The 14865-nt window shown below is 34.8% G+C and overlaps 1 protein-coding gene across 4 annotated transcripts in view; it reads right to left on the bottom strand.

The window, feature by feature from the left end:
- LRP1B (LDL receptor related protein 1B) overlaps nt 1–14865 on the bottom strand; it is a 2479914-nt gene that overhangs the window by 758035 nt on the left and 1707014 nt on the right. For all 4 annotated transcript variants that reach the window (XM_074215080.1, XM_074215079.1, XM_074215078.1 and 1 more), the window contains exons 28-29: nt 2999–3130; nt 1419–1646 (exon numbers count right to left, since the gene is read on the bottom strand). In XM_074215080.1, the coding sequence (XP_074071181.1) occupies nt 1419–1646; nt 2999–3130 (360 nt within the window). The remainder of the gene's footprint in view (nt 1–1418; nt 1647–2998; nt 3131–14865) is intronic.

The following is a 14865-nucleotide window of genomic DNA, read 5'->3' on the forward strand; positions in this document are numbered from 1 at the left end:
AGATTTTAATTCACAGTGTACTGCAAAGTTCATATGTTGTTTCAGAAAGTTCACAAGTTAGTACATAAAGTTCACAGGTGACTGGAAATGGTTCACAGGTTAAGCTCTCTCTCTTAAGACAGCAAAGTGAGCTTAAGACCAAAAAGTGAGCTACTTGAAGGACAGGCAGAAGTTAAGGTTAAAATAGTTTAAGAGGAAAAAGGAAGGAAAGAAATTTAGATCAACATTGATAATTACAAGCTGGGAAAGTAGTAATCAAGTTAAAAAGGGGAAAAGAGAAAAGAGAAGAAGCTGAGAAGAGTGAAGAAAGAAAGAAAGAGAAGCTTAGATCAATATGGATCTAGCCACAGGGAGCTGGGTCATATTTTTACAGTCACATGGCCAGACCATGCAGATCTAGTTGAGAGAGAGAGAGAGAGATAGACAGACAGACAGGTAGACAGCGACAGGGAAAAAGAGAGACTATGAGCATAGTTCAGATCCAGAAGGGAAAAGGCAATAAGAAAAAGAGAATGAGAGACAGTGAAAGTCCTCTCAAATACCCTTCTGGTAGGTGGGACAAGGGTGGTGCTTAAGAAGTGGTTTAGCACCTGGTTCCAGGTATTCTCCAATGCTATGCCACAGGGGAAGTCCCCATGGAGTAACTAAGAAAGCATTTATTGCACATGATATACTAAACTAAACCTTCTCTTGTCCCAGAGAGTATGACCCAAAGATTGAATGGAGAATGTTCTCCACAGTACAGAGAAACTTCAGAAGATTACTGCATTTTCTCTGTGTTCTGCTTCAAATTCCTGCATCAGATAAGTGGAGTCCAGATTTATCTGGGAATTGGGATGAAGGTCAGTCTTCCATAACTTCTTCAAAGCTTAAAGGGGCCATTAATGAATTTAGAGTCACTTCTGCCATTTTAAAATAAGTATAAGAACAAGTGACATGGAAGAAAGAGACCTGAATTCAATTGTTGGTTCTTTCATTTATTCTTTTGGTGACTTCAGGATAGTAACTGTTCCTCCATGGCCTTCCTCATTTTTTCCCATCTATAAAATAAAAGAATTGGACTAGAAGACCCCTAAGATCCTTTCCAGCTCTAAATCAAAGATTTTAATAATTTTCTATTGGAAATCTGGGGGGAGGGGGAGAAAACAAAAAATATAAAATTTGGAATTTTATATAAATTTTAATATTATATAAATATAAATAATAAAATTTTATATAATAAAAAATATAAAATTGGAAATTTGAAGCAACTAAGAATGGAGTTACAAGTGTAACTATAGTGTTACCAGCAACTACTTTGAAGCTGTTCCAAAATTGGAGTGGCAAATGTAAATATGAAGCATCAAAACTTAAAATGATTATAAACATGTATCTAGCTGTAGCTCTAACTTAGTGGCAGTAATTCTTTAGCTATTTACCTCTTGAGATAACAGTTTCTAACCCAGTTCCATTAATGAAAGCACGTTTAATAGTTTGTGTTTTTATATCCGTCCAGTACAAACGTTCCTCTGAGGCATCAAAGTCTATGACAGTGACATCATCTATATCAGGGACAGTAAAGGCTGTGATGAAGTTAAAATATGGATTATCTATATCCACTCCTCTTATTTCTGAACGTCTTGCATAGAGAAGAAATTTTTTCATTTCTAGGAAAGAAAAAGAAGAAATTAGGGATTTTTATTTGTAAAACTGACTGGGTTCAAATATTCCAGAAAGCTTATTTTTCATATGATTGGTTAGCAAGATTTTTTTTAATTATTGAAAGCTTTTAATTAATATAAAATGGAGAATATAATGCTCACAAATGACCAATATTTAATCAACTCATTTCATAGAAATAAACCTGTGAAGTTCATTTTAAAAATCATTTTTCTTTTTCTATTTTAAGCAAGTTCATTCTACATCGAATCTATATGCAAATAACATAAACAAATATCTTAAAATATATAAAGTCTAAAAATATCAATTTTCTAAATTTGTTTTTTGTATATCATAAAGGAGTCTTATTTTAAATTAAATGGAATTTTGAAGAATCTAAGAATTCATTTCTAATACTATCACTGAATTACAATGAGCTCATAAGTTACTTAGCAGATCACATTTGCATGCAGTTTTCTAAAGCTTGATTTCAAAGGGCTGCATTTACTTTCAAAACCACAACTCCTTAGCCTATAAACATTAATGAGAACAATTTTCATCATATTGAATTTATAGGTATCTTCCTTTGAGTGAATGGGAACAACCTGAATAGGAAGAAGCTTTGTTGATATTTTATTCTTTTTTGTTCTCTAGATTAATTAAGATGTATTATTACTACCATATTATACACGTTGTATCATTTTAATGAGTAACTTAAAACTATAAAAATCCTAAAATATGTGACTAAGACACCGTGTTAAGCTTTAAAAATCTTCCTATCCCTCCCTTTTTTTAAACCCATGAGGTTACAAATACACTTTTCATTATTAAAAATAAGACTATTATAACTGCTTTCCTAACTTGTATATAAATGTGCTATTTAAAATCTGTTTTGCATCTTGCAAAGTTATAAATTGTACCCCATTTTCCTTCTAAATTGTTAATCCCCCCCACTCAAATGTTCTAAAAATGACTTCAGATGAAGTACAGGCAGAGATTAAAGCTTTTAAATACTTCTTTGTTATGCAGGCTACCTGCATCATCATTTTCTGATGATACACTTTACACTTATAAATCTCACTGTTTCCCAGAGATAAATTCTGCTAACACACCAAAAGCAAAAGTAACAGAAAACATGAATAAGGTAATAAACAGCAGAGTGCCCCATATTGCATATTTTAAAGTGTCTGTCAATCTTTCTGAAAGTAGATGAATCATCAACATTGCTAGGAAATACCACTGTCTCAAACATTTTCAAGGAATGGCAAATCCTTTCCTGCAGTCAGTGTAAAAATCTGAGCATTTATGCAGTCTAGAACAATTTAATTTGAATTTTTGCTAAACACTTGAAGAACCTTACCATAGCATGTCTTCTTGTCTGAGGACAGTTTCATCAGGTGGGGACAGGCACAAGCAGCACTCCTATTATGATTAATCAGACACATGTGTGAGCATGGGCCTTTGCCATCATTAGCTGCACATGGATTGGGAGCTGTAATTACACAATGAAATATTAACAGTAAAGAGGAAAGAATATATCAGGCCACCTCTGAAGTTGTCAGAGGTTATTCGCTTAATGATTCAAAGTGAATTTCACTCTATTGCTCCCATTAGGAGGGTGATTAATAGGACAATAATAAAAAAACCATACACAGTGATCATATTAATAAAAACATTTTGCCTTACCAAAGAACATACTGGGCCAACTCTTTCTGTTACCACTGAGATAAATGGCAAGTGTTATATTGCCCTAGAAACACTAAGTATTTCATGAGTTTTTTTAAAAAAAATATTCATTCAATTTGGAGGACAGGAGGAATTCCAGATAAGTATAATTACTGAAGTCAGAATACAATCATTTTGGGTGTAATGTGACCTCAATTAGAAGTATATATGGTGGCAAGTGTTTTCCAAACCAACTAGTCTTCTCTTTTTTGTGACAGATAGATGCAAACAAACCATCCCTCAAAAGGTCTATGTTTTAAAGGCTTCTGAAAAAGCAGAATTCCCTAGGGAATGCAATCTAGCATTAAAAACCCTGACATTCAAAAACTTATTCTTCAAATACTGGTACAGTCTCTTCTCTGATGCTAGCCATTTAAAAAAAATCAAATGAATCTAGAAAAGAAATAATTATTTTTTTAAATTGTCTCTCATCTGCCAATCATCTCAACACTAGAAGAACTGATCCCAAAATCATGGTGAACTACATTATAGAAAATTCATCTCTACTATATTTCATTCCAGTCAAGCATGACTATTCACACTGATTCTTGAAGTTATTTTGAATTCTAGCCATATCTTCCAGAGAACAAGACAATGCTTTTCATCTTGATGTTATTTTTGAAATCTGTTTTGCTTTAGAGTTTTTATTTTTGTTCTTGTGAATAAGAAGTGAATAAGAAGTTATTGGAATTATAGTATAAAATGTTATAGTATAGGGAGTCCTTAAATGTATGCAACTTTTTCTTTTGATTGTTAAATTCTTATATTACACTAGACAGAAAAGTAGAGGTCACCACTTGCATTGGTTTGATAAGTTTTGTGCCAATAGCTAGACTCCTATTTAAAAATAAGCAACAACTTATAGTGACAGACAGCTAAACAGACAAATTGTTCTTTAAAGAAAGAGAATTAAGGGTAATATTGACAATATTCAGCATGATGTTAAATGTTTGCCATGATTTTATATTTATGACTCAGGTACTTATGTGGCTGGATAATTTTCTTTTAAAGGCAAACACAACAAAATATGGGAAACTATGAAGCATCAACTCTATAGAACATACAGAGGTTTTCATTTACAATTTAGCTAAAGAAAAAATCAATGTTATATATTTTCAATACTCTAAGCTTCAAGTTGTCTTTTTGAAGTAGATTATCTTCAAAGAAATTCACACTATTCAGAAACTTTACTGCCCAAATGAATTTAGAATATTTCTCTAACCTTAGTCATTCATGATATAGATCTGAGACTTATTCAAAGAGAATTCCAGTTGCTATCTCCACTTGAGAAAACATTTCTGTTTTCCTGAGCAGCCTGCATCTCAATTTACAGAATTTTTTTAAACTTATGGTACAGTTAGTTTTTTCCCCTTAAGAGGGCCTAAAGCAAAAAAGATCTTTTAAAAAAGTTCTAACATTATTTTCCCCAGATAATAGATGAGAGCAATGAATAATTAGTCATGCATTTTCACAAGGGGACAAAAAAATAAAGTTGAATTTAAGTCTTTGATGAAAAAGCCAAAGGGATTGGAAAGACTTAGACGCAACTCATTCTCTTAACGAAATCAATTAATGGGAAATAAAACATTTGGCACAATCAAGAAAGGGAAATTGGGAACATGATATTTCTCTTGAAAAATAATTAAAAATCAAAGGAAAAAATTGTTGAAGGAAAAGTAGATAGAATGGGTTGGGATGGTATGTATGCAATCCAAAAGATATTCACTTTAAGGAATTTGATATATTCTTATATGTAGATGTATATAAAAAGTGTAACATAACATATAAATTATGAAAAAGAGAATAAAATCTCACCCTAATTCCTTAGTCTTTAACAAAGAAAGATCAAATAAATCAGCAAATAGTAAAAAAAAGGGAAGAAAATGCTTTGATTCTGTATACCTTAACAGATCTGCTTCTTTTAACTGACCTTTAGCCTATCTTTCTTCCCTCCATAAAACAGAACTGATGTCTATTAAGTTTCCATTTTGTTACCTTTTCTTTTCTTTAGTTGAAAGGTAAATTTTTTTTTAGTATAGAAATATCAAGAACTGGCAAAACTCCCTAGTGTGACAATACCAGATTAAAATATAATTTAGAATGTTGATGAAAATAGAGAAATTCAATACAACACAGATAATGTTAATTTGTGGTTTTCTAAGTTGACATAAGACCAGTAGAAATCATTTTCCATTTGAGTTTATGTCACTAATATAGTCCAACTCCCCAATTTCACAAATCAGGAAAATGAAGCCTTTTTACACATGGTGACTTGTGATACACTGAAAACTCTAATCTGTGTCTTCTGATCTTAGATTCACTGAAATTTCCACTTACCTACATTTTTAGACAGTAAAGTGGAAATACAATTTGCCTTTATGTTTTAAAATCTATATTATTTAATAAATGATCATCAACATCTTCCAATTTTTCATTGCAAATGACTGAGGCAACAGCTATAACTAAATATGCACATTTGATTGAATATATTATTGAAATTAGTCAGGTACAAGTTATCATTTTGGAAATCTAGTGATGGCAATATTTCATCAAAAGGAAATATCTATATAGATGATAAGTATTTTTCTTTTTAGTGAAAAGTATTTAGAACCCAGTACCTTCCTACTTTCTTCTTAATACAATGCTAATAGTGTACAGGGTGAAGACTTTGATTTTTGACTACCCTCCCCCCTTTTCTTTTCTTGGTCCAGAATCATTGTTGTTCTTGGTTTCCATCTTTAACTTCCCATACTTCATACACACTTTAGTTTGAATTATATACCAATTTGGGGGAATCTTATTAATTTATTAATAGAATCTATTTCTTTAATTAAGGAATATTGATCTCTTTTGTAACATAGGATGGTTTAAAAGGGGCAATTACTTTTATTGTTTGCTTAAGTTCATCATAAGATACACAAGTGTTCCTGAAAATTAGACAGACATACCTCTCTCTATACATAGTGAAATATATAATGTCATAGAGCTAGCAATTCTTAGGATTTCTAGAATTTTTGTGTCTACTTTCTAGATGAAATCTATGACTACAGCCAAGATGGCAGAGAGAAGACAGGCACTGAGCTAAGGTCTCCTGGTTTCCCCTCAGAAATAATATGAAAGAAACCTCTCAACAGAAATCCTATTGACAAAAACCCAGAAAGAGAAGCTAGGAGAAGAACATCTACCAATAGGTCTGTCTCCTGGAATCCTGGGTGAACCCAGGACAGAGAGTAGAGAGCCAGTGCAGGAACAGATGAAAACCGGAGCAACCCAAGATCAGCCATGGAGGCTCTGACAGTGGGAGTGGAGATCTGGGGAGCACAGAGAGGTTCAAAGTGCTATTGAACATCCATCCACTCACCTTGGGGCATGAGCTCCATACTTTCAGTGGAGCCCTCTTCTCAGACCTTGCTTCCACCCTTAACCCCCTCCAGACCTAGGGAGAGGGCTTCAAATCAATACCACAGACACTCCAGAGAAAGTAACCAGCACCCCCTACTGGCTGGCTTACTTGGAGTTACTAAACCAAGTGAGCAAAGCCTCTAGGGGTTTCAAAACCAAATCTCTGTGAGCCAGCCCTTCCCCCAACACAAGATCCTAGGAAAATAAAGAAAAGTCATCAGAAAAGGGGGGTCCATAGAAACCTACCTAGAAGTTAGAGATCTAGAACTACTGGGAAGAATAGGAATTGGTCTCTAGCCCAGAAAGACTTACTAGAAGAAATCAGGAAGGAGTGATAGAGTGATAGAGGAGAGGATAGATCATAGGAGAAAATAGTCAGACATAACACATTTTGTTTTTAAGTTTTTGCAAGGTTCTGAGATTGGGTGGCCTATCTGGGACCACAGGGCTGGGTGGTTGCTGGGTCTCTAGGGTAGTATGTGAGCTTGGGGCCTCTTGGCTCCAGGACTGGTGCTCTGTCCACTGCACCACTAAGCTACCCTATAGCACATTTTAGAAGAGGGATAGAGTGAAAGGAGAGAGAAAATATAATATATGGTAGTGGGGAGGAATGGATGGAGGGAATTACAATCAGCAACAGCCACTGCGGAAAAATATGGAAGTAACTTTTATGATGGATTTATGAGAAAGAATGTGATCCATCTGAGACAGAGCTGATGCTGTCAGAACACAGACTGAAACACATTTTCTCTCTCTTTTTTTTTTTACTTTATTTCTCATGAGATTCTATATTTTTGTGGGGGAGGGGTATTATGTTTACTCTTATACAAGAATATTTTAGTAATGTATAAATAAAGTCATATGAACCAAAAGAAAGAAACCAGGAGGGAATGGGAATTCAGGGAAGCATGGAAGGATTTGCATAAACTGATGCTGAGCCAGATGAGCAGAACAGAAAAACATTGTACAACCTAACAGCAACGGGGGGGGGGGGGGGGGGGGGGGGAGGGGTGGGGGTGGTGGTGGTGATCAGCATCCTTGATGGACATGCTCATTCTATCAGTGCTACAATCGGGGACAATTTTGGGCTATCTGCAATGGAGAATACCATCTGTATCCAGAGAAAGAATTGTGAAGTTTGAACAAAGACCAAAGACTATTACTGTCAATTTAGGGGAAAAAAACCCCATTATCTTATTATGTAATTTTTCTGTCTCTTATACTTTATTTTTCTTCCTTATGGATCTGATTTCCCTCTCATCACATTCATGGAAACAATGTAAAGACTAACAGACTGCCTTCTGTGGAGGTGGGGGAAGGGAAGCAAGAATAGGGGTAAATTTGTAAAACTCAAAATAAATAAAATCTTTCATTGGGAAAAAAAAAAACTACACTTGGGCAAATGGAAAACTCCTTCATAAACAGAACTGACCAATTGGAAAAGGAGTTGCAAAAGGTAAAGGATGAAAATTCTTCTCTAAAAAAGGAATGGAATCTGTGGAAACTAATGACTTCATGAGACAACAAGAATCTTTTAAACAAAACCATAAAATAGGAAAAAAAGGAAAATACCTCATTGGCAAAACATCTGATCTTGAGAATAGAATAAGGAAAGACAACCTAAGAATCATTGGGTTTCCTGAAAATATTGAAGAGGAAAAAAAAGCCTGGACTTAATATTACAGGATTTAGTAATAGAAAATGCCCTGATATCATGGAACCAGAGGACAAAATTATTATTGAAAGAATACATCGATCCCCTCTGGTAAGGGATCCCAAAATGAAAGCTCCAAGGAATATTGTGGCCAAATTCCAGACCTATCAGATAAAAGAGAAAATCCTTCAAGCAGCCTGAAAGAAACAATTTAGATACCAAGGAGCCACAGTAAGGGTTACACAGGACCTGGATGCATCAACATTAAGAGACTGAAGGGCTGGGAATGAGATATTCTGAACAGCAAGGGAGCTTGGAATGCAGCCAATAATCCACTATCCAGTAAAACTGAACCATCTCTTCCAGGAGAAAAGATGGATATTTAATGAAGTAAGAGACATACATCTCTTCCTGATGAAAAGACCAGAGCTAAATAGAAAATTTGGACATAAAACAGTAGACTCAAGAAGACACATGAAAAGGTAAAAAAGGGAAAACAAAACTGTTTTCCCATAAGATGAAATTGGCTATATCCCCACCTAGGAGAAAGATTCTAATAACTCTTGAGAATTGTAACTCTATTAGAGAGAATATACTTACCCAGAAATAATGAACACTCATGACTTGCCTGTGATTCCGAATGCCTTGAAAACAATGTCTCCTTAAAAGGGGAGACGGTAAAGAGATGGGAGGATGGAGGAGATTGGATGGCGAAAATGACATTATATTAAGAGGTACAAAGGACCCATTGCAATAGAGGGGAAGAAAGGAGGAGGTGAGACCCACCTGAATCTTACTCTTATCAGATTAGGCCTAAAATTAACATACACACAATCAGTTAAGTTCAGAAATTTATCTTACCTTTCAAGTATAAAAAGGGAAACAGGGAGGGGGGAGGAAAAGAGGAACTAACAGAAGGAAGGGAAGGGATAAGGGATAAAGGGAAAAGGGAAAGAAAGGGGAGGGGTGGATATAAGGGGGCAAACACACTGAAGATGATGCTATTCAGAAACAAAATATTGGGGAATATGGATAAAGTAAAAATAGGGGGTAAAACAGAGGGAAGATAGCATGGAAGGCAATAAAGAGTTAATAAGTATAACTTTGAATGTAAATGGGATGAACTCTCCCATAAACCATAAGTGAATAGTAGACTGGATTAAAAAACCAGAATCCTATAATATGCTGCTTACAAGAAACTATTTTGAAGAAGAGAGATACATAGAGAGTAAAGGTAAAAGGTTGGAGCAAAATATGTTTTGCTTCAGCTGAAGTTAAAAAGCAGGAGTAGCAATCCTTATCTCAGACAAAGGAGCTGCAAAAATAAATCTCATTAAAAGAGTAAAGGAAGAAAACTATATCCTCCTAAAGGTGCCATAGGCAATGAAGCAATTTCAATACCAATACCAAATATGTATGCACCAAGTAGTATAGTATCCAAATTCTTAGAGGAGAAGTTGAATGAGTTACAGGAAGACATAGACAGCAAAACTATTGGTGAGATAAATCTGGGAGCCAAAATGGTGGTGGAAAGGAAGGAATTCTTGGAAACTTGTTTTCCCCCAAAATCCAAAAGCCATCAAATTATGACTCTAGCCAAAATTTAGAGTGGAAGAACCCATAGAAAGAATGAATGATACAATTTTCCAGCCCAAGACAACTTAGAAGTTCCTATTTCATCAGGACATAAGGTTGGAAAGAGCCTCAGTCACAGCACAATGCAGCTGGCCGGGTGCCTAGGTCCATGGCAGAGGGGGTGGTTTCCAGACCACTTAGTCTGGGGATCACTAGGGACAGCTGGAAAGAGTGGTGAGTGATCTCTGCCTCACCAGAGTGAGCTCAGAGCAGAGCACCAGCCTCAGAGCAGCTCTGTGGTGAGAACCTGCAGCGGAAATCAGTGGAGCCACCCAGCACTTTCAGAGCTCTTAGCCCACAGATGGTAAGGGGGTCAGGGGAGATTTCAGAGGTTTCACTGTTCTCTGTGGAACCAGGACTCTGCTGTTTGGCCCCACTCAGATATAGGTTGCAGTTTGGGCTCCCATACGACCATTGCTAAACAGAGAATCTACTCACAGATCCAGGATAGAAGGGAGGGACTGTGGTCATCCACATCCCAGAGCACAGGTAACAGAGCAGTCAGAGTCTCTCATAAGACCTTGGAGGAATTAAGGTCCCTGTGGAGTGTCCCAAAAACCCCTCAAAGCCTTGGAAGTGTGGTAAATCAGTCATAGGCTGAGGAAATGAACAAGCAACAGAAAAAGAAGAGTCTGGCCATAGAAAATTAATTTAATCCCATGGAGGACCAAAATACATACTCAGAAGATGACAAAGTTGAAGCTTCTGTATTCAAAACCTCCAAGAGAAATAGAAAATGGGCTCAGGCAATGAATGAGCTCAAAAAAGACTTTGAAAAGTGATTGAGGGAGGTAGTGGGAAAATTAGGAGGAGGAGAAATGAGAGTGATACAAATAAATCATGAAAACCAAGTCAATAGCTTAGTGAAAGAAATACAAAAAATATTGATGAAAATAATATGTTAAAAACCAATTTAGGCCAAATGGAAAAAACAACACAAAAGGCAAAAGAGGAGAATAATTCCTTAAAAAGCATAATTTGCCAACAGGAAAAGGAGATAAAAAAGCTCTTTGAAGAAAATAACTCCTTCAAATGGAGAATGGAACTAAAGGAAATCAATGATATTGCAAGAAATCAGGAAGAAATAAAACTATACCAAAAAAATTAGAAGAAAATGTGAAATATCTCATTGGAAAAATAACAGACCTCAAAAACAGATCCAGAGGAGATAATTTAAAAATTATTGGGTTTCCTGAAAGTCATGACCAAGAAAAAGAGCCTAAACTTCATTTTTAAGAAACAATACCACAAAATTGCCCTGAGATCCTAGAAGCAGAGGGTAAACTAGAAATTGAAGGACTTTACCAGTCACCTCCTGACAGAAATCCCAAAAGATTTAGATAAATTTAACTATAAAACAAACAAGAAGGAAGTTATGGAGGTAAATAGATTGTTAGAAAACTTAGGCATGTTAGACATTTGGAGAAAACTGAATGAGGATATATAGGAATATACCTTTTTTCTGAAGTACATGGCACTTACACAACAATTAGCCATGTACTAGGGATGAAAATATAATAACCAAATGCAGAAAGACAGAAATAGTGAATACATCCTTCTCAGATCATAATACAATAAACATCATATGCCATAATGGACCAGGAAGAGACCTAAAACCAATTTGAAACTAGATAACCTCATTTTAAAGAATGAGTGGATCAAACAACAAATTATAGAAAGAATTAATTATTTTATCCTAGATAATGACAATAACAAAAAAAATACCAAACTTGTGGGATACAGCCAAGGCAGTTATCAGGGGATATATTATGTCTTTGAATGCTTACATGAATAAATTAGAGAAAGAGGAAATCAATGAACTAAACATACAACTAAAAAAATTGGAGAAAGAACAAATTAAAATCCCCCCAAATAAAAATCAAATTAGAAATTCTAAATAATTAAAAGAGAAATTAATAAAATTGAAAGCAAGAAAACTATTGAACTAATAAACAAAACCAAGAGTTGGTTTGATGAAAATAAACCAATAAAATTGATAAACCTCTGGCTAATTTGATTTAAAAAACGAAAGAAGAAAAAAAGAAAATAATACTAGCATAATAAATGAAAAAAGTAAAGTCACCACCAATGAGGAAGAAATTAAAGTAATAATTCGGAATTATTTTGCCCAACTGTATGCCAACAAATTTGATAATCTAAATGAAAAGGATTAATATTTACAATAATATAAGTTGCCCAGGTTAAATGAAGAGGAAATTAAATACCTAAATAAGCCTATCTCAGAAAAAGAAATTCAACAAGCCATTATTGAACTCCCTAAGAAAAAAAATCTCTAGGTTCAGATGGATTCACAAGTGAATTCTATCAAACATTTAAGGAACAATTGGTTCCAATTCAATATAAACTCTTTGGAAAAATAGGTGAGGATTGAACTCTGCCTAATTCTTTCTATGACACCAATATGGTGCTGAAACCCAAACCAGGGAGAGTCAAAAGAGAGAAAGAAAATTATAGACCTATCTCCTTAATGAATATAGATGTAAAAATCTTTTTTTTTTTAGGATTTTTGCAAGGCAAATGGGGTTAAATGGCTTGCTAGGTAATTATTAAGTGTCTGAGGCCGGTTTTGAACTCAGGTGCTCCTGACTCCAGGGCTGGTGCTCTATCCACTGTGCCACCTAGCCACCCCCTAAATGCAAAAATCTTAAATAAAATCTTAGCAAACAATTACAGAACGTTACCACTAGGATAATACACTATAACCAAGTAGGATTTATCCCAGTAATGCAGAGTTGGTATCCAATCTTTCTGAAGAGCAATTTGGAATTACCCCCAAAGGGAAACAAAAATGTGCATACCCTTTGATCCAGCAATACCACTACTGGGTCTATACCCTGAAGAGATTATGACAAAAGGGTAAAAACATTACTTGTACAAATATATTTATAGCAGCCCTGTTTGTGGTAGCAAAAATTGGAAATTGAGTGACTGTCCATCAATTGGGGAATGACTGGAAGGATTTGCATGAACTGATGCTGAGTGATATGAGCAGAACCAGAACATTATATACCATAACAGCAAAATGAGGTTGATTATCAATCTTAATAGACTTGCTCATTCAATCAGTGCAACAATCAGGGACAATTTTGGGCTACCTGTGATGGAGAATGCCATCTGAATCCAGAGAAAGAATTGTGAAGTTTCAACAAAGACCAAAGACTATTACCTTTATTTTAATAAAAATGTATATTATTATGTAATTTTTCTATCTCTTATATTTTATTTTTTTTCCTTAAGGACATGTTTTCTCTCTCAACACACCAAATTTAGATCATTGTATAGCATGGAAACAATTTAAAGACTATCAGACTGACTTGTGCGGGTGGGGGGCTGAGGGAGAGAAGTGAGATTTGGGGAAAATTTGTAAAATTCAAAAACAAAAGAAGAAAGAAGGAGAGAGAGAGAGAGAGAGAGAAAGAGAGAGAGAGAGAGAGAGAGAGAGAGAGAGAGAGAAAGCTAAAAAGACATCCCCCCCTGCCTTCAGTAAGCTTGCTAATCAGTTTGTGAAATGAAACATGTGCTGACAGATACACTTTAAGTTATAATATGAATGTTCAATAAATTGTGAAGAATATCTGGGGAAATCAGAAGATATAGATACTTTCTAACTGAAAGAACAGGAATAATATTTAAATTGGACTTTGATGTAGGGGAAGAATTGAATAGATGAAACTGGTGGATGGGAAATGTAGAGGAGGCACCAAAGGTGGAAAAAAAGTATATAAATGGGAAATTACTAAGTATTTTGGGAAAAAAAATCCTCAGACACAAGCCAAATTAGATAAGGCTTGGATTTTATGCTTGGATTTTAGAGGACTATTAATGAGTCTAAGAATTCAGAATTTATTTGGCAAATAATAGTGAAAATGAAATATTTTTTTATCAAAAAAGTGCCATGATTAGAGTCTTAGTAAGATTAAAAAGTGATGTGTGGGTAATCTGGACTGAATAGGGGCCTAGACTAAAAACAAAGTTAGACAGTGACAAGATTACAGTAATTTTGGCAAAAGATGAGAACCTAACCTAGGGTGTTGACAGTGAAGATTTAAGTCAAGTAATTAATTTAAGGGATATTATAGAGTCACAATCCCTAAACTTTGAAGCCTAATTCTATGTTAAGAAGAAGGAAGAGGGGGCAGCTAGGTGGCAGAAGGGGATGGAGGACTGAGTTCAAATCTGATCTCAGACACTTAATAGTTGCCTGGCTGTGTGACTTTGGACAAGTCATTCAAACCTCATTATCTTAAATACATTTTAAAAAAAGGAAGGAAGAGGTGAGACATCAAATTCTGAGATTTATACCTTACTTGACTAGGAGGATGATGTCAAAAATAAGGGCGTTAGGAGAAGGCTGAATTTTATCTTCTGCTTCCTCTCTCATTGGATTGAGATAAATACCTAAGGAGGAGTTTCTGATATCTATTTGCAATATGTCTAACACTGCCATCCTAGATGTCTATCAAAAGAACAGTGTATGTAACCATGATGCATAGAATTCTTGATGAAATTAAAGGGAAAAATCAGATGTTTGACATATTTACTCTAAATAATTTTATGATTGATCCTATTTAATTGTGATTTAGTATCATGGAAGTATAGATCTCTCTGCATGATCTATAGAAAATGCTTGATAGATTAGACTTAACAGCTTTATTTTTCTTATTCATATAGTTCAAGTCTTGAATTGATTTTCCCCAAAATTAAAAGCTGTAAAAATTTTGATTTAACGGAAATTTGATTTTAGTAGATTTTCCAGCAAAAATGTCACTATACTACATTTTGATCTTAGA

This window comes from Macrotis lagotis, chromosome 1 (genome assembly GCF_037893015.1).
Source record: "Macrotis lagotis isolate mMagLag1 chromosome 1, bilby.v1.9.chrom.fasta, whole genome shotgun sequence".
NCBI classification, from domain to species: Eukaryota; Metazoa; Chordata; class Mammalia; order Peramelemorphia; family Peramelidae; genus Macrotis; species Macrotis lagotis.